Source organism: Sarcophilus harrisii, chromosome 3 (genome assembly GCF_902635505.1).
Source record: "Sarcophilus harrisii chromosome 3, mSarHar1.11, whole genome shotgun sequence".
Lineage (NCBI taxonomy): Eukaryota > Metazoa > Chordata > Mammalia > Dasyuromorphia > Dasyuridae > Sarcophilus > Sarcophilus harrisii.
Genome location: NC_045428.1, coordinates 393,099,747 through 393,120,590, shown reverse-complemented (window position 1 = coordinate 393,120,590; position 20,844 = coordinate 393,099,747). Strand labels below are relative to the sequence as shown.

General features: G+C 31.3%; 1 protein-coding gene across 4 annotated transcripts in view; it reads right to left on the bottom strand.

Annotated features, from left to right (window-relative positions):
- Positions 1-20,844, bottom strand: part of SESTD1 (SEC14 and spectrin domain containing 1) — a 111,994-nt gene that overhangs the window by 25,414 nt on the left and 65,736 nt on the right. For 3 of the 4 annotated variants that reach the window (XM_031960384.1, XM_031960383.1, XM_031960385.1), the window contains 5 exons: positions 15,096-15,209; positions 11,330-11,427; positions 9,904-9,959; positions 6,768-6,979; positions 183-305 (listed from right to left, as the gene is read on the bottom strand). In XM_031960384.1, the coding sequence (XP_031816244.1) occupies positions 183-305; positions 6,768-6,979; positions 9,904-9,959; positions 11,330-11,427; positions 15,096-15,209 (603 nt within the window). The remainder of the gene's footprint in view (positions 1-182; positions 306-6,767; positions 6,980-9,903; positions 9,960-11,329; positions 11,428-15,095; positions 15,210-20,844) is intronic. The other variant, XM_031960386.1, reaches the window with a different exon arrangement.

Here is a 20,844-nt window from a genome sequence, read left to right as displayed (position 1 = left end):
TAAGTTATCGAGTATTCGTATTTCGCTATCTAGTAAGTTATCGAGTATTCATATTTCCCTTTATAATAACCCTTAATTATTGATCATCCATGATTTGTGGGTATTTGTCAATAAAATAAGAAGTTCACAATTAAGTATATGTAATAAGTTACACTGTAGTTTGAAGGAAAAAGAAATCTCACACTGTGTTGACTTTCAATCTCTTCATGTTTCTGCTGCAAAGCTTGTGAAGCTCTGATTGAATCACCTATTCCCCACTGTGTCCTTAGCTGTTCTGATCCAGGTCCTTCAAGCCAGTTTACAACCTACAAATAAAATAAACATCTTAAAATTACTAAAAGCTATAAAAGTACTTCTCTAATGATTTTTTCCCCCAAGAACCTCTAAAATTCATTTTCTGTCAGTAAAAACATATATGTACTTCCGAACCACCAAGAGATATACTGACATGGCTTTTAATATTTGACCTGAGGGGGAGAAAATGACTGTTCAATTGTGGGCTGTCAGTATAGTTAAAAATCCAATAGGATGAAATGAATTTAGAATCCTTATTTGTTACTTAATACATATAACATAAAATATTTGTTTTGAATGGAGTATAAAGAAAGGTAAGAATTTTTCCCTGCAAGCAACCTTAATCATCCAATCTAATCTCATTTTCCAGAATAAGAAAGTATGAGCCCAGAGAGGTTAAGTAAGTTTCCCAAAGTCACACATTAGAGTTAACTCTAGAAATCAAATGTTATGAGACTCATAACTATTAGTAAATGAACTTGAATTACTGATTAAATGATCACAAATATGTAAATGACATAAAAATAGCTTCTTTGTTATGGAGAAAAACTAGTCATACAAAAATATTAATTACTTAGATAGTTATGTTTCTAACAAAATAAACATTAAGACATTCTCCTTGTAGAATTATGCTAATAGACAGAAATTAATTAGTTTCATGGAAATGAATTAATTCTTTATAATCACAATGGCTATACTTAAGATAGCTACCACTTGGAAAAGTAGTGTCTTTTTAATATTATGAAGTGCTAGTGATTAGACATATTAAAACTGCAAATGGTAGAGAAATAATATGTGTGTGTATATCTTCTAAGTTTTATTTTATGTTATGGTATATCTCCTCATTAATTAAACTGTTCAAGTACTTTTGCCTTCTGCTTTATTACTTCTAAGTAAAAATTATGTTTGGTAACATGAGTATAGAGGAGACATTCTCTTTTTCCATTACTGGGGACTGGTTAACATAAACACAAGTAGATGGCAAAAATCATTCCCTAAGAAATAAGTGGTCAAATGAACAAAGTTTTCAAAAGAAAATCACCAAGTATTAATAACCCAGATGAAAGAAATGAAAATCAAAACTGTACCAAAATCTCATTTAAAACTTTGCAAATTGGCAAAAACAACAAAATATGGCACTAGTCCCTGTCAGATGGGTTATGGGAAGATAGGTACTCTAGTGAATTGTTAAAGTTATGACTTATAACTATTTTGGAAAACAATTTAGAATTATGCAAATTACTAAAATCTTTATAACCTTTTAACCCAGAGATTCCATTGCTAAGTTAATACCCTAAGGAGACTATAACCAAAATATTTAGAGCAATACTTTTTTGTGATAGCAAAGAATTGTAAACAACTTAGATGCTAGTGATTGGGGAATGGCTAAATAAATTGTGTTACATAAATATAATGGGATATTACCATGCTTAAAGAAATGACATTGTAATAAAGATAAAGAAGAACAGATTTGCACGAACTGATGATAAGTGAAGTAGAGCCAAGAAAACAATATACATGTCTACAACAACGTAAAAAGACACATACACACAAATCAAAATTAATGTTGCAAAATTATAAAAATTAACAGGACTCAAAAAGAAACTATAATCTCACCCCTCTGGAGAGGCAGTGATCCACAAATGTTATATACTACATCCATTTTCAGACTGCTTCAAAGTAGTGACCACTTTATTCTCCTTTTTTCCCCTCTTTCTTTTCTTTTTGTCTGAAAAAATACTATTTGTTATATGGAATGATTGGGAAAGGAAAGAAGAAAAATGCTGGGAAAAACTATGGTTATATAAAAAAAAATGCTTCAGTGAAAATATATTTAAAAAGAGAAATAAAAAGTATACATAGACAATTCTATTAGAATATCTAGGTATTAGCCAGATAATTAAAATGAGTCTGGCACATGTACAGAAAAAATCCTAAGAGTGGCAGTGAAAAAGAGGGTAAAACACATGTGGTGAGAATTGGTGGATTAAAATAAAGGAAAAAGAGTGCTGAGCTTAAAAGTCAGAAAGATCAAAGGCAAAATACTGCCTTACTCACTAAATAACTGTGGTACCCTAGGAAAGTCACTTAACTTCTCAGCCTCAGCCTCCTCATCTGCAAAATGGATAATAATAGTACTTGCCACACAGGGTATTTAAATTTTTAAATTTTTTTTTTAAAATTAATAGCTTTTTTTATTTTTCAGAATACATGCAAAGGAAGCTTTCAACATTCACTTTTGCAAATTTTTTTGTTCCAATTTTTTCTCCCCTTCCCCCACACAGCAAGGAATCCAATATTGGTTATACATGTGCAATTCTTCTATACATATCTCCATATTCATCATGATGTGCAAGGAAAATCAGATCAAAAGGTGAAAGGATTAAAAAAACAACCAACAACAACAACAAAAAGCTGAAAATATGATGCTTTGATCCATATTCAGTCTCCACAGTTCTCTCTCTGGATGCAGATCCACACGTCTATAGAATCACCTTAAATTATCTCATTGTTGAAAAGAACCAAGTCATCATATAATCTTGTTGCTGTGTACAATGTTCTCTTAGTTCTATTCACTTTATTTAGCATCAGTTCATATATGTCTCTCCAGGCTTTTCTAAAACTATCCTGCTGATTATTTTTTATAGAATAACATTTCATTACATTCACACACTGTAACATATTTAGCCATTCTCCAACTGATGGGCATCCACTCAGTTCTAGTTTCTTGACATTACACACTAGAAAAAGGGCTGCTAAAAATATTTTTGTACATGTAGGTCCTTTTCCTTTTTTTATGATCTCTTTGGGATACAGACTCAGTAGAGACACTGCTGGATCAAAAGGTATGCAGAGTTTGATAACCCTTTTAGCATAGTTCCAAATTGCTCTCCAGAACTGTTGGTTTAATCTGTAACTCCACCAACAAAGCATTAGTGTCCGAGTTTTCTCACATCCTCTCCAATATTTAGAATTATCTTTTCCTGTCATCTTAGCCAATCTGAGAGACATGAAATGATGACTCAGAATTGTATTAATTTGCATTTCTCTTATCAATAGTGATTTAGAGCATTTTTCCATATGACTAGAAATGGTTTTAATTTCTTCCTCTGAAAATTATCTGTTCATATTCTTTGACCATTTATCAAGTGGGGAAAGACTTGTATTCTTATAAATTTGAGTCAATTCTCTATATATTTTAAAAACGAGGCCTTTATCAGAAACACTAAATGTAAACATTTTCTCTCAGCTTTCTGTTTCCCTTATAATCTTGGCTTTATTGCTTTTGTTTGCAAAAAACTTTTTAATTTAATATAATCAAAATTATCTATTTCATAATGTTTTCTAGTTCTTTTGGGGCTATAAATTCCTTCTTTATCCACAGATTTGACAGGTAGACTAGTCCTTATTCTCCTAATTTGCCTACAGTATCATCCTTTTGTCTAAATCATGAACCCATTTAGCAGCTGGTCAATGCCTATTTTCTGTCTTACTATTTTCCAGTTTTCCCAGCAATTTTTGTTGAATAGCGAGTTCTCATTCAAAAAGCTGGAGTCTTTGCATTTATCAAATGCAAATAGTAAAATACTATTTGACTATTGTCTTGTGAACCTAATCTATTCCACTGATCAACTACTGTCTTTCTTAGCCAGTGCTAAAAGTTTTCCATGACTGTGGCCTTATAATAATACAATTTTAGGTTTGGTATAGCTAGGCCATCTTCATTTACATTAATCCTTTTAAAATTCTTGACTTTTTGTTCTTCCAGGTGAATTTTGTAATTATTTTTCCTAGCTCTATAAAGTAATTTCTTGGCAGTTTGATTGGTATGGTACTGAATAAGTTAATTTAGGTAGAATTAACATTTTTATTATATTAACTTGGCTTAACTATGTACACTTGCTATTTTCCCAACTGTTTAGATCTAACTTTATTTGTATGGAAAGTGTTTTATAATTGCGTCCATATAGTTACTAGCTTTGTCTTGGCAGGTAGAATACTAAATATTTTATATTATCAACAGTTATTTTAAGGAATTTCTCTTTTTATCTCTTGCTGCTGAACTTTGTTGGTAACATATAAAAATTCCTTAAAGGTTTCCTTGAAAGATGTTTTCTAGACTCTTTTTTTTCATTGTAGGTTTCATGTGGTCCAATAATTCTTAGGTTCTTTCTTCTAGACCTATTTTCCAATTCAGTTGTTTGTTCAATGAGGTATTTTACATTTTCTTCTTTTTTTTCATTTTTTAAAAAGTTTTGTTTGCTTCTTGATTTCTCACTGAATCATTCACTTCCATTTGGCCAGTTCTAATTTCTAGTGAATTATTTTCTTCAGTCAGTTTTTTAAACTCTTTTTGTATTTGGCCAATTGTACTTTTAAAGGAGCTGCTTTATTTAGTCAATTTTTGTGCTTCCTTTTCCAAAATATTGGTTTCCCCCCCAAACTTTCATAACTCCTAACCAAGTCCCGCCTGTTATGCTGAGGTTGCATTGGAGGTCTCACTACTGATCTTGCCTTCTGAACCGGACAGAATAATAGACACTGCTGAGTTTTGGCTGAGAACCTCCTACAAGATTCCTTCCAGCAGGTTTCCCCACTCCAGACCTCCCCTTCTTGTGTCCACTCTGGGCTGCGTCCCCCCTGCCCAATTAAGGCAGATCTTTCTTGAAGTTTTTCCCAAGATATCTTAAGCTGGAAAATTATTACACTTTGAAGGTTTGTGGGTTCTGTCACTCCTAAATTCATATATCTATGGATTCAAATCTTACTAGATAGATATAAAGAGAATTTACCAAGCTGATGACTGAGAGAAAATCATAAGGCATATGCATATTAATTCCATTACTTTTTAAAAATTTAATGTTCTCTATCTTCCTTGCCTGGGAGAGAATATTCCTTAATTTCAATTTTTCCTTAGCCTGTTGATCAAGATCTCCTATTTCTTCTACTGCTCTTTTGTAGGCAATGCTTTTGGGGTAATGATTCTTCTCACTCCTCACAAAATAAAGGGATGCTGAATATAGTACTCCATTTCCTTAAAAATGTCTGTTCCTACAATAATAGAGTATACACTTTGCTCAAGTCCTTTCTTAAGCAAGAAATAGAAAAGAGAAGATGGAAATAGTTGGTTTTTATCCTTCAACATTTTAAAATCTAACTATACAGAACAAATTCTAAACAAACACACATAGGCATTTCTTCTATTTTATCACTGTTTATCTTTGTAGATCAAGAGTTCCTCATCTATTACTTACATTATTCATTCAGAATTAAAAATAATGAAATGATACATCTTTTGAATGTTTTAAATAATTCTTATAATTAACTGCCTCACTGATTCAAATCATTAACATGATTTAAATTCTAAAAGTAAAAACTGAACTAAAGCAACTGGAAAATTTAAGCTCATTACACAACCTGCTATATATTGGAGACTTTTTTTCCACATGAAGACAACATGATATGAACCATTTAAACTTCAATTTTAGAATACTTCAGAAAAATGAAATGATTTTATTTTATATCTCAGGCCAAAAAAAAATCATGAAAATTTTACAGAAACTACCAGTTATGCAGAATATATATAAGCTAAATGTATATTTATTTTAAAAAATCAAAATATCAAAGCAGTGTAGGAAACAATTAAATGGCCACATAGTTTTAGTCTAACTTGTGATTCAATTCACTTACAATGCAGGACTGGTAATGCAGACAGAGCAATATATAACTATTTCTAATAAAAATAATGTAAATTGAGATTGATGCCCCAGTAAACAAGTCTATTTAAATGCATTAATGATGGCAGTTTGCCAAAAAAAAAAAAGGTTATAAAACTTCATTCTGATTTGAATATTAATTTACTAAAAGAAAAAGCTTCAGATCCTATTTATATCATACGCAAGCCAACGAATGAATTCACATGAACTTCTATATAATCTTCAAGACAAATCCTAACAGGCTAGAGGATCACTAAAATTTGCATAAATCTTTTTAACCTTCTTGTTATGAAAGGTGCCATCATGAACAGAGTCGAGAAGAGTGGGTTCAAATCTTGCCTCTGACAAATTCTATCTCTGTGACCTCTTTAGGACCTCTCCCTCCTCATTAAGACTCTGAGTTTGAAAACAGTTGCCAGTGCATTCTTAGAGGGAGTTTCTTCACCAATTAAATCCCAAATCCCAAATAACTACTGCATTACCATTGTGGTTATTTATCACACTCTCAATGACATCACTCTATGGATAACATATAAGGAAAAGTAAGAACATGATGTACAGAGATCCCTACTCATAAATGTATCTGGCATGATTGCTGTAAGAGCTTTACTTAATCTAATATAAATAATATTATTATAATAAAAATAAGAAATGGTAAAATCTACTATGTTAAATAATGAAAAGAAAATTCAAAGCATCATTAAGAATTAAAGCGTATACACACATATACAACCCCAAGATGATCCTGGCACCTACCTGCATTACCTTCTGCTGAATCTCCTCTAGTTGTGTACGCTTACTGCGCTGTCTACAAACTTCCTGGTAACGGGTGTACTGTTCTCGTAATGAATCTAGCAATTTCATAACTTGTGGCTGGGCAAGCAATTCATCATCCATGGGTGACCATGAGACTCCCCCATCAGAGCCATTAAATCGGCGCTGTTGTAATTCAGACAATAATTCATGGCCTTTAAAAACAAAAGACAATTATTAAAGCCCCGAAACAGAAAAAAATTGTAGTGTATCTTCTGTTTTATTAATTTTAATGACCTTTCAATAACAAAAATGCTAGAGTAGTCTATGGACTTATTGTGTACACACACACACACACACACACACATATATATATGCATAAACATGCATCAATTTACATTTCACATTAATCCCTTATGACATGATAGCATTTTGTTATCAATTTATCCAACACACTCCTCAGCCAAACTAATTTATCACCCTAAATATAAGTTTATCCCAAGGCTCAATTAAGATTCCTTTTCTTTATACTCCTTCCCTTGGTGATTTCATTCAATTAACATTAGTTCACTGAACATCTTCAAACAGACAACATCCAAATTTACAAAGCTAGGCCGTTAGGAATAATTTCTTTCCTTGATTCCAGTACTGCTTCTTTTACTGAATAATGGATATCTTTACCTTGATATTTCTTCAGAAGCTCTAATTTAACATATCCAAAATAGAGCTAATCATTTCCCCTCCTTAAACTTGCCCTTCCTCCAATCTTCTCTAATTATATTTGGGACACCATCCACCCTTGCAGTCAGTTACAAATCTCCTCTGCCTTTTTCAAAGGAACTACTGTCTAGCAATATAACACTCATAAAATTGAACTTTTGAATCTGACTAGGACTTTAGATTTATCCCTATTAAAATTAATATGAAACTAAAATGCAATGATGTCTTTTTGGGAATCCAATTTCATTAGAAAATATATTACCTATTCCACCCAACTTTGTGACACTTGTAAGTTTGATAGAATATTATTTCTTAACCTAATTCAAGTTAGTTATTGATTAAAGTAATGAAAAGCATAGGGTTAAACAGAAATCCCTGTGTCACTTCACAAAAGAACTCCCTTTACTTCAATGACTTCTCTTTGGGTCCAATCATTCTGCCAATTTCAAGCTCACAATTCTTCTAAAATCTAGACCACATTTCTCTGTGTCTTTCCAAAAATGTTTAGAATTCATTTCTCTCATATAGCAATTCAAAGAATTTTGATTATTCCCCTCTTATAATTCTTATTGTTTATATAATTATTTTTGTAGATTTTTTTCTCTCTTCTATTACATTTTTAGTTCCTTGAGAGGGACTTGATTGCATCTCAATCTACAATAGATAGTACTTTATACATACCAGACGCTCAACAAATATGATGTTTTAAAAGTTTCCTTTTACAATATTTTTATATTTGGTATCATTTCCTTCATTTAAAAAGAATTCCTATCCCCCAAAAAATCATGTGACCCCCAAATACATTTGAACCAAACTCAGAGGGACCTATAAAGCATGCCTCTAGGAAAATTCATTTTTTACAAACCAAACAGATTCAATATAAATGTGCATATATTTTGGCTATCCTTCTAATTTTAGTTCTAAGATATAATTATGTGTAATAATGTTCTAGTTGTAGCTTACCAAAAGAAAAATGCTTTTAATTTCTTAAATTTAGAATTTGTATTCTTTTAAAGTATCAAATGTAAACTACTTATATAACATGAAGTTGCAATTTGAATAACGTACTTTTTTGCCAATAATTTTATAATTTCTTAATTATACCATCTCAGTGACTCCATTCAATTCTCTGGAAACTGTGAAATCTTTAGATAATAACATTTAAAAAAATTAAAACTAATGAAAGCCAAAAAACATTTAGGACTCATTTCTTTAGTCTTTTAATATAGTTTTAAGAACACTTGTTTTTAAAAAGCCATTTTCCAAAATATTATGATCTACTAAAATGTTTTAAAGCCATTTATAATAATTACATATATTATCTACTGAGAACACTGATATTAGAGAAATATACTATGTAAAATTTAAGGAATACCTTGTTTTATATAGTGCAGTTTGTACTACCTTAGTCGAAACAACCATTAATGAAGCATTCACAGCAGAGCACAATTAACAAATAAGCCTTAGAAGATTTATTTGTGATTTTTAAAATATAAATAGTATTTATAAAAATTTAAAAGTACTTCAATGACCTTTTGGATTAGGGCAGAAAAGACAATATAAGAAAGTTCCATAGGGAAGTAGTGTAATTTATTGGGATCAAATAATCTAAGTGTGTATATCTGGTCTCTTCCTTACTAACTGTAATTCTGGGCAAATTACTTAAAACCTTCAATTTTGATTCCTCATTTATAAAATGCTGGCATTTGAACCAGATAATAACTAAAATCCATAAAGGTTTTAAATTTTATGATTGCTAAATGGCATGTTAATTCAGGTAAATGAAAAATAAGAAAGAAGCTAAATGGCATGTCAATTCAGGTAAATGAAAAATAAGAAAGAAAAATTTTAAAGGTTAAAATTAAAATTCTTATTTGGTTTTGTCCTATTTATAATCTATGCTTTATTATAATGATCCAGAGTTCAGCTAAATGTATTCTGACACAGTAATAAAGTAACAATAGCTCAAGTAAAAAAATTTTTGCTCATCAAACCTTGTAATATTATCTAAAAACAAAATTTCTGGACCAGATATATGCAAGAGTATCCTCTGAGGACATGAATAGTAGAGCAGGGGTATTAATATTCTATTAAAACTTGCAGTTGGGATGTCTGAGTGTGACAGCTTTTTAAATGGAGGCAACTTACTATTCACAATTTTGATACCATGAGCCTTATAATCTAGTTTCTGACCCATCTGACAGAAACAATTCTTTCTCCTAAGCTAATAATGCTCTTTTAAATTCTAAATCTAATGATCTCATATTATGCTTGATCTCTCTACACCTGTTGATACACTGACCACATCTTCCTAAAAGCCTTAACTTTCCTGAAACTGTTCTCTCTCGATTCCCTCATCTTTCTTCCTTATGTCTCTTCTTCTTCCCTTCTATCCTCAAAAATCATGAGCTCAACTTACCTGTCTGTAGAACTGTCTCAGGATCAACCGATGGAAGAAAGTTTAAATCCATGGATCTAATGATTACCAAAATTTTAAAAATAAGATTAACAGCTAAATATTTTTATCTGAACTACCAAAGAAAATAATTAAAACAGTTAAAAATTCTGATATATATATATGCTAAATATACACACACACACACACACACACACACACACATATACATATACGCACATCATGGCTCTACATACCAGATTTCTGCTGATTTATAAATAAGAAAGGCCACGGGAGATGATTTAACATTGGTAGCCATAGAAAAATATGATAAATTAAAGCTACAGCTGTTCAGTGTATTGTGTTCATTTCTTTGGAAATAAGCTTAGTGTGTATTATACTGATACTTGAATCAACATAATACATTATAGCATTTATCCTGTGAAGATTTATTTTAAAATGGAAGAATTTTAAATTTGTTTATGAAATGATAAAAATCATGGTACCAGGGGGACAAGCCAAACTCTACTATTTGAAATTAAGCAATAATATCAAGACTTTCTCTTTTTAGTAGACATATAATCCATTTTGAATTCATGTAAATAACAAAGTGTAGTTTAATAAGACTTCACTGCATTAACAAATTACATCCAAAAAATACCTGAATTCTTTCATATTGCCATTATGATAAATTGCTGATCTAGTAACCAATGTGTATCCAAGAAAGCTAAAGGAGTCAATGTGCCTCCTTTGGTGGTTAGTCTTTACTCTGAAAAATGTATTTGGCCCATAGACTGAAAAAAATGTGAACTTACAAGGCTATTAAATTCAATGGAAACTTGTTAAAATGATAAATCTGAAAAGTCACACTTTGATATTACAACTTGAATAATAGTTCAGCTACATTCATAAAACAATAAATTTTCTAAATTGAATTCATGAATAGAATATATTAGCCATTTTGTAAGGACAAAGTTCCACAACCTAAGCTGTTAAGTGCTATCATTAGTTAGGTTATAATAATTTGATTAAAATCTTTGCTCTTTTACACATTATTTCCTAGCACTCAAAAAGGTAGAAAAAAAACTCAAATTGCTGCAATTAAAAAAATTCTCCAAATAAAATTCTTATAATTGAATATCTATTCGTCATGATAAACAAAAGTAAATGCATAATTATTCATCAGAAATGACTTTTAGAGAAAAAGAAAAACTTTACTTCAAAAAGAAAACTAAGTCTTCCCTGTGGAAAGCTAATTTATTGTCTAAAAATAAAACCAATGCAAAATCATAACTTCAAACTCATCTAAACTAGTTACTTTAACTTCAAACTTGTCTACACTAGTTAAAATTATCTTTTAGTAATTTAGAAGATATCTCATTCAAGATTCAAGATCAAACTTACCTAAGCAATACTGCATACAAAATAAAATACATACTTATATATATACCTTTCTTTTTCTTGCTGGTTTCCCTTATCACTTCCATTATTGATCAAAGCAAGCTCATCTAGTAAAGACGTAGAGTCTTTGGTAAACTTCTCAAAGACCTAAAATGTGACAAAAGTCTTTGTTAGAGGGATATTTTTAGGAAGTACATAAGACCTGGAAGCTTCTACTTAAAAAAAAGAAACAAAAAACAAAAACAAAACAGAAATCTTGGAATAAATATTCCAAAAAGCAAATATAAGGACTTACAACCAAGAATAACCTGTAAAGCTAAATAATCCTATAGGTGAGAAAATAGACCTTTAATGATTAAAAGGACTTTCAAGAATATCTGATGAAAAAAGCAGCTGAACAGGAACTTTGAAATATGAACACAAGAATACAGAAAAATCTAAAAGGAACACAAGAATAGAGAAAAATCTAAAAGGATAAATTTATTTGAATAAATGGAAGGGGCTATATGATGCTCTGGTGCTAACAATCTAAATAAGTGTCCCTCAAAAATGTTAACATCTTCAAAGGCTACTTAGGAAGTTAAATAAGAAAAATAGAGGTTTTAGAGATGTATTTCTCTGTTATGATGGTTTTAAAAGGAAGAAAAGAAGTTTATGGTAAAAAAAAATAAAAAGAGAGAGAGAGAAATAAATATACTAGTATAGAAGAATAATTTTGCTATATGGAATTTGACATTTCTTATGAATGGGGTACATGGGAAGAATAACATACAAACATAGAAAAAGAAGGGGAAAGGGGAAACACCTATTTCATACTAGGCATTAAGTAATATCCCATTTGATCCTCACAACAATCCTGAGAGGTGGATATTATTACCACCCCTGTTTCCCAGTGGAGGAAACTGAGAAAGGCAGAGTTTAAGTGACTTGCCCAGGAATCACACAATTATTAAATGTGTGAAACTGAATTCAGACTCAGGTTTTCCTAACTCCAATCCTCTATTCACTCTGAGTTAAGATAAGAAAAACCTCTTTTATCAAAAACAAACAAAAAAGGTACATCAAATTCAACAAAGAAAAGCAGAGATGGAAAAGAGATTTAAGAGGAAGAGAAATACTGAGAACATTATCACAAGTAAAACAGACTTCCTGACGCTTTGGTGGGAGAGGTAGAAGAAGGAGGATGCTAGAATTTAAGGGAGTATTTTAGGATTGCCTTTTAGACAAGTAGGAAATGGATAAACAAAATATGGCATGTAAATGGAAAGAAATATTACTGCGTTATAAGAAATGATAAGATGATTTCAAAGAATCCCAGGTAATATGAACACAAGAGTAGAAAGAACCAAGAAACAATTTATGTAATGTTGTAAAGAAAATGTTTTCAAGAATAATTTACACAAGCATTGCAAACATACTCAGTGGAGTTATTAAAAGGAAAGAGACAGATTTATACAAGTGATAATTATTCCACAGTAGGTCATACTTTTATTACTATACAATTAACTAAAATATGTTTGTTTTGTCAACTATTAAAAAAAATTTGTTTCAGTAAAGCAAAAACCACTTTGAAGATTATCTTTCAGCAAAGTCTCATGCACATAACAAAATTATGCAAGATTCTCTTAAAGATAAAGGAGGTAATGTTGTATGACCCTTATTATCATTAATATCAAGTATGACATAAAATAGTTAAAATATATTTCATATCAAAGAAAAAAAATCTGCAGTTTTTCAAATCAAAGAGATGGCTCTGCCAAATGTTTCTTTTCTGTAGATAATACAATGATTAAAATAAGCCCTTTAATACTGCAGAACTCACTAAACTGGATTCATAATCACTCCTGAAACTTTGTTCTAATTAACCTCACAGGAGAAACCAAATGTATGAAGAATGCCAAATGTTCTGGCTATTTTGAAATATAGTTGAATTAACACTTTATAAAGTTCATCTATCAGTATCTCTAGCTTGGACTGACACACCGTAAATGAACAATGAGTTAAGTCCATAAGACAAGGAAGGAGGAAGGCAGGTTTCTTTTTCTTTGGGAATCTGCAAATAATCTTAATGAACCAAATTTCTTTCAGAAACAAGGGTCCATCTTTGAAGTATCAACATTTTTCTGATATTGTTCTATGAAATACTACCATCTCCCAAGAATTGAAATTGAAGATCACACAAATTAAAGGTCATTTCCAGGGTAATGAGGTGGTTGGGGTGGGGTGGGAGACATGGTGGTAGTTAACAGGCTACAAGGATTTAATTGAAGATATGCATGACAGAAAGAGGAGTAAAAATGGTTATACAGTGACAGTAAAGAATAACTGAGGCACATTCTGTGTCCTCTACTGCTTTCCTTGGAAGAAATCAAAGGAAGACTCCTTGCATGTTGGATATACTCACTGTGGTTAATTTAAGGGACAGCATGGGGAAAAAAATCATAGAGAAAGAGCAAACATCTGGGAGAAAATATCCATCTTAAAGAGATGAGAGGCCCATTTGAATATTTTGATAAAGTTTTTAGTTTTATTCACCTTCAAAATTGTGAGACATAGCTTCTTGGGTAAGCAGATAACAATCAAAAGCCAAGCAATTGTGACTAGCCAAATTAAAAAGAAAAAACAGAAAAATGAAAGATCTGGGACTATTACTATAATGTAGTAAGCACTCTGCAATAAAGACCTAGGGATCTGGAGTTTGAACATCTAGTTTCATATCCAAGTTCCTCTACTTACTAGCTGTGGGATTCTGAGAAATGTTACCATTACCTTTCCGGGGTTTTGGTTTTTTGTTTTTTTTTTTATTTGTAAATAGCCAATTAGATTCCTTCTCATGCTAGCATGCTGTGATTTCAATGTGTCTCTTTTAGTTACTGTGTCTATCGGTGGCTTAAACAAGCCGAATATACACTTAGCTGAACAAACTAGAGCCAAATGAAAACACCTGAAAGATTACTAGTAGTTAACAGCATATTCTCTGAGAATTTTAGTTAAAATCTTAGAAAATAAAAGATAAAGGCTATCCATAAGTATTTTATAGGGATTTATTCTGGCCCCCTGGTCTTCTCAACATTGTTGTCAGTGACCTAGATAGAGAAATATGGATGGCATAATTATCCAAACAACAATTGATTTTAAGTTGGAACATACTGGACAATGTTGGACAATGCTGAATCAGAATCTCAAAATAACTCAAAATATACAAAACAGCCAAAAGAAATCTCAAATAAGATGAAACTAAATAATGAATAAAGATAAAGTTCTGCCAACTGTATAAGTGGCTCTGAGTAGAAATGACTAGAAAAACAGGTTTGAATGAAATGCAAGTTAACAATGGATTTTGTAAATAAGGAGATATCAAATGCTGAAGAGTTGTTACCCGTTTCCAATATAAGAAATTACATACATAAGAAATAAGAAATTGCTTACATCTCATATAGTATGAGAGATTTAGACTGAAAATAAAGATTTTTGTTGGTAATGAAACACTATTAAAAATGTGAAGAGAAATATAATGGATATTGTAATATCCTTTTCTAGAGATACTTAAAATTGTTAGATAATCATTTATTCAATAGTAGCCACATTGTTTTCTTGAAGATAAACCTCCTAAGGTCCCTTTTCAACTTATTAATCTATAATTTTATCTAGAATACTTGCAAAAAGTCTTTTGGCATACTTCCCAACTGCCTTACCACCTCCCAGTTTAGTGAGGAAAGAAACACTCCTGGTTTCTTTTAATGAAATTCAATTTTTAAATTAACACAAGCTATACAACAGTGATATATAACAGAATTTAATTCTAATATACTAACCAGTCTCTTATTTAGCCAATCCATGTGATCATAGGTAAGACTTCCACCAAAATCTTCTGTTAACTGGCATGGTTCTATATATCGGGTTAATTTATTAGCTGACACTAAAATAACCTGAAAAGAGAGATAAATAATTGTTATGTTGCAAAGCTTCATCACAATTTAAATACAAATTTAATTATACTAACAAAATGGTTATATTATTAAAACAGAATTGGTTTTAATGATTGTAAAATGATGTCAATCTACTTGATTGATATATTCACAACTTTGAATAACTTCCAGAAATGTACCTATCATACTATTTTTGAGTTCTAAAACTTCTTAATTCTTAAATAAACAGCTATATTGAAAAAGAGCCTGACTCTACTTCTTATTAGACCTAACAAAAATTTCACTCAAAGAAATGAACTATTCTCCAATGGTATTCTTAGTTTTATCTGATAAGGAATTTCATATATCAAAATCATCTGCAAGAATTTCAGAATATCATCACAACAAATTCCACAACAAATCTCGCAAATAAACAAACAAAAATTTCATTGTATTACTGTGATCCCTTCTAACCCTGACCCTCCCCAGTGCATACTCTTCACATATGTGCTCACCTACTGATGAAACACCCTCTATTTAAATATAAACCTAAATTTAAAATATAATTTATAAATTAGATATACAATGGGGAACAGTGCGTATAATACTAAAAATTATACATGTTAAAATAAGAATTTCCCCAATCAAACCCTTTGTAAAATGATAAATATAAATTTTAAAAGCATTCTATAAGCAAATTTAAAAGCTATTCTGGTTCTTCATATTTATACCATTAAAATTTTTAAAATAGCACTAGATGTTAAATTTTTATTTAGTTGTCTATAACTTTAACGATCAAATATGAAATATGCATGACTATTTCAAATGACAATTCACCTGTTGATTATAGATGACTCTAATATATCTCAATTTACCCAATATGGGCCATAAATGAAGTTAATTTAGGATTAAAATCTCAGTGGAAAATTGATCTGCCATTTGCAAGGTTTTAAAACTATGCTCTAGGATATACTTCAAAATATTACTTCCTTTTACCAGATGCCACCTATTAGTATCTTTTTTTTTGACTAGCTCCTATAAACCTGCCTTGAATAATACATTTCACACAATAGGCATTTAATAAATAAATGGAACAAAATGACCTCTTTAGTTAATGCCTACTAAGAGTTAGTATAAAATACTAATAATAGTAATTTTTACTATGAAATAATTCAGTGAAATCTTCTTTTGAGAATAACTTAAATATTGCCTATCCACTAAAACTGAACTAAAATGTAATCTCTTCCTGTTTTCTGTCTTTACCACTCTAATGAAACTATTGTTTTCAAGGTCACTATTGAGCAGTCAGTCACAAAATCCTTTAAAATTTATAAGCTTATCTTAAATTTCTTGTGGAAAACAAAATAAATCACCTCTATTTTTTGTGGCATCTAAGTAGTGTGGAAGATAAAGTGCCAAAATTGAAGTAAGAAAGACCACAGAAAAACCTGACCTTACCTCAAAGGGTTGTTGGGAGGATCACATGGAATAATAATATATAAAGCCCTCTGCAAACCTTAAAGCATTACATAAATATTAGCTATTATTTCTAACATTACTAATACCCCTTCCTCCTTTGGTTTCCAAGACATAGTAGTTTCAGGTCTGTCCTACTTTTCCCATTCCTTTAGCTCCTCACCTTTATCAGGTCCAACAAATATGGGAATTCTCCAAGGTTTCTATAATTGTTCCTTTTTTTCTTCTTACTCTACAAAGTTCCTTGCAGTTTAATCCACTTATATAGATTCATATATAGATTATTTCCATGCCATCATCCCCAAATCCCCAGAGCTCTAGCTGTTTATTTATCTTCTATGTATCTCTACACAGTTGTCATGATAATATTCCAAATTCAAAATATATTTAAGACTAAGCTCATCAAATTCATCAAGCCCTAATATTCCATATTTCCCTCTAACTCTCTTTCTGTTTCCAAAGTACCAATATTCAAAGAGTATCTCAAGCTAATACTCTCAGTCACTTTTGACCTTTTTTCTTCTCCCTATTCCAACACATCCAACCAGTAATAATCCAACCTTATTGTTTTGATCCTTCTTTTGCTGTTGTTCAATCATATTAATCTTCTCTGACCCTTCATTACCCCATCTGGGATTTTCTTAGCAGACACTAGAGCAGTTTACCATGTCCTTCTCCAATTCATTTTACAGATAAAGAAACCACAGCAAACAGGGTTAAGTGACTTTCTCAGGGTCACACAGCCACTAAGTATCTGAGATTGTATTTGAATTCAACAAGCTGAGTCTTCCTGAATCCAGAACCCAGTACTCTATCCACTGTGTCCAGTAGATACTTCTACAGTATTTTTATTTGGTCCCCCTATCTTCAATCTATCCAACCTTTAATACATTCTCTATGATGTTTTCTTTGCCTTACTCTTTCAAATCTTTCTTATTTTTCATATGAAACTAACCTCTGTCTCTTCAAATTTCCCAGAGTTCTTAATTTGGACTATTTCTTTGCTCTTATCCCATCTTTTCCTGTATTCAAATTGTTAATGTATTTGTTCTTTGCAGAATTATACTGTTCGTTTCTTCATGAAATGGCCTGTCTTGCGTCTATAGTAGTGGGTTTGGTATTTTAGCAGCCATAATAAGTGCTTAGTGAATATCTGAATGGAATTGAAGAGTTTTGAATTTAAAAGTATGAATATGGTCATATCCAATATTAATAGTTTGTCATACACTTCGTCTGCGAGAGACAATCAGAGAATTTTATTTAGATTCTGGAAATGTGTTTTTATATTCTACAGAAATCTCATCACCTCCGTATTACTAAGACAGCTAGAAAGAAAAGCACTTCCTATATAAGTTATCAATCTACTTGCTAAATTGACTTTCATGAACCCCCAATAAATAACATCACTAGAGTACTTTCCTTCTTTAAAAGAAATCTATAAGCAGAACATGAAGCTTAGAAATATTTGTCCTTTTCAGCTGTGTCATCTTTGGCACGATTCTAGTTTATTTTTAAAATGACCTTCTCCTGTGCTAGAGCACCCTCTTGTGTTGTAGTTATTATCATTTTTAATGCTATTACATTCGTCCTTGTCTTTCTCAATAAAACTTAATATGGAAGCAATAAGAAATCAAAATAGACAAGCTATTTATATGTAGATAAAATTTTTTTTAATTTATATCCCCAGGCCTAGTATAAAGGCACAAAGTTGACACAAAGTAGGTACTTAATAAAAGTTTGTTAACTGATATTATTTATTCTTATCTTTAAAATATTACAAAAAATTCTAATAAGTTATTAACAACTAATTTTCACAGGCTTCTTGCTTTTCCTTTATCTTTCAATTCTATATTTGAGTTAGCTCCTTAATAAGTGGAGTCACATGCAGAAAGTAGAAAGAGAAGCAGAAATGTTAAAAACCCAAATAAATATATTGCAGGTGTTGATTTTTGGATTATAGGAGATGTTAGAAGTCAATAAGCATTAATAAAGCACCAACTATGATACTGTGCTAAACACCAGGGATACAAACTAAGGTTAAAAAAATAAAACAGCTCTGCTCCTGAGGAGCTCACAATCTAATGGAGGAGACAACAAATAAACCATGTACAATCAAGTTATATACAAGGCATAATGAAGAGATGAGGCTCTAGAGTTAAGAAGTATTGAGAAAGACTTTCCAAAAAAAATGAGATTTTAATTGGAACTTAGAAGGTAGTCAGGGAAGCCAGGTGAAAATGAGAAGAGAGAGTTTCCAGGTCTGGAAGACAGCCAGAAAAATGAGGATTGGGTGGGAAGGGAGTGTAAGAAGACTAGAAAGAGGACAGCTTATGAAAGACCTTTAAAACCAAACAGAAGGTATTGTTTTTGATCCTGAGGATGATAGGGAGCCATTTGCAGTTTACTGAGCAGGGGGTTTGACACTGTTGGACTTGTTTTTAAGGAAATGACTTTTATGGCTAAATGGAGATCAACTGGAGTGGGGAGAGATTTGAATTGTAAGCAGACCAGGCAGCAGCCTATTGCAATAAAAGCCTGAGAGGAAAAGGACCTATGGCAGGATGATGACAAAATAAGAGAAGAGAAAGAAGTATATTGGAAAGATGTTGCAAAAATAAATAGATCTGTTTTGGCAACTCCTTAGGTAATGGGGGGCTGAGTATGTAAGAAAGTGAGAAGTTGAGGATGACATGTAGGTTGCTAGTTTGGGGACCTGAGAGAATAGTGGTATCCTCAACAGTAATAGAGAAGTTTGGAAGAGGGAAGATTTGAGGAAGACAATGACTTCAATTCTGGCTATATTGAGTTTAAGATGTCTACTAAACATCTTAGTTCACGATGTGTGACAGGAGTTAGAGGTCAAGTCTGAAGTCACCAGAGAAGTTAATGCTGGTTACATAGATGTATGAATTATCAAAATTATACTAATAATACTCTAGATTCTCCCTACTATTTACAGCAATAGTTATCAGAAACAGCCTGAGACACAGAATGATATTGAAGAGAAAACTGCTTTAAAGATACTTTTAGCATTCTTGATGGTCACCACTGAATACTTATTTAAGGTGTAGTTAATAATAGCTGAAGAAAGTAGCTAAACATACAAGTAGATCTATTATGAATACTATTATTTTTTAAAGTTCATTAAGACCTAGATAGATGAAACACTTGATCTACTGCTGCAATCTCAAGTCATTCTGGCCCCACTATCAAAATTTTAGGACCATAAAGGAACAAGGAAGTTCATGCCATTCTCAAAATTCTTAACTGTGATAAGAATTCTACTTCCTTTTTAATAGTATTTTATTTTTCCAAATACATGTAAAGATAGTTTTCAATATACATTTTTGTAAAACTTGTGTTCTAAATTTTTCTCCCTCTTCTCCTTACCTCCCTCCCTCCCTAAGACAACAAGCAATCTGATATAGATTAAATATGTGCAATCCTTTTAAATATATTTCCGTATTTATCATGTTGTATAAGAAAAATTAGACCAAAAGGAAAAAAAAAGTGAAAAGCTCTGATCCACATTTCAGTCTCCATAATTCTCTTTCTGGATGTGATTGGCATTTTCCACCCAAGTCTATTGGAACTGCCTTGAATTACCTCATTATTTATTAAGAAGAGCCAAATCCATCACAGTTGATCATCACCTAATCTTTTTGTTACTATATAGAATGCTTCTATGAAGAAGCTTACTTCTAATATCAGTATAAAAATAGAACAGAAGAACTCCATAGAAAGGCAAATGCCTCCATAAAAAATTCAGGATCTATAGAATTCTCACAGTATTTCCCCTCCCAATCAACTATAGCAATATTGCAATACTTCTACATTCTTAAATATTCAGGGTTCTTGGGCTAAAGTGAAAAGTCTGACCTTACACACATAAGACTTGAGTTAAAAGAATATAAATATTGGTGGGTCCTACAATTCTCACATAGGTCAAGGATGTGGAAAAAGAGCCACAAGTTTCTTCTCTTAAAACTGACGCAATCTTCATGTGGACTCCAGTCACATTTAAACTGAAGGAAAAATGATTACCAATAATGTCAACTTTCAAAAGAAATGTGACGTCTTAAATGACTTAAGAACCTTCAAGACAACTAGATTAGATTTATTTGCATTACATCAAATGTGAGTCTGATATTTATATTTTGGTTGCTCTATACTCTTTACT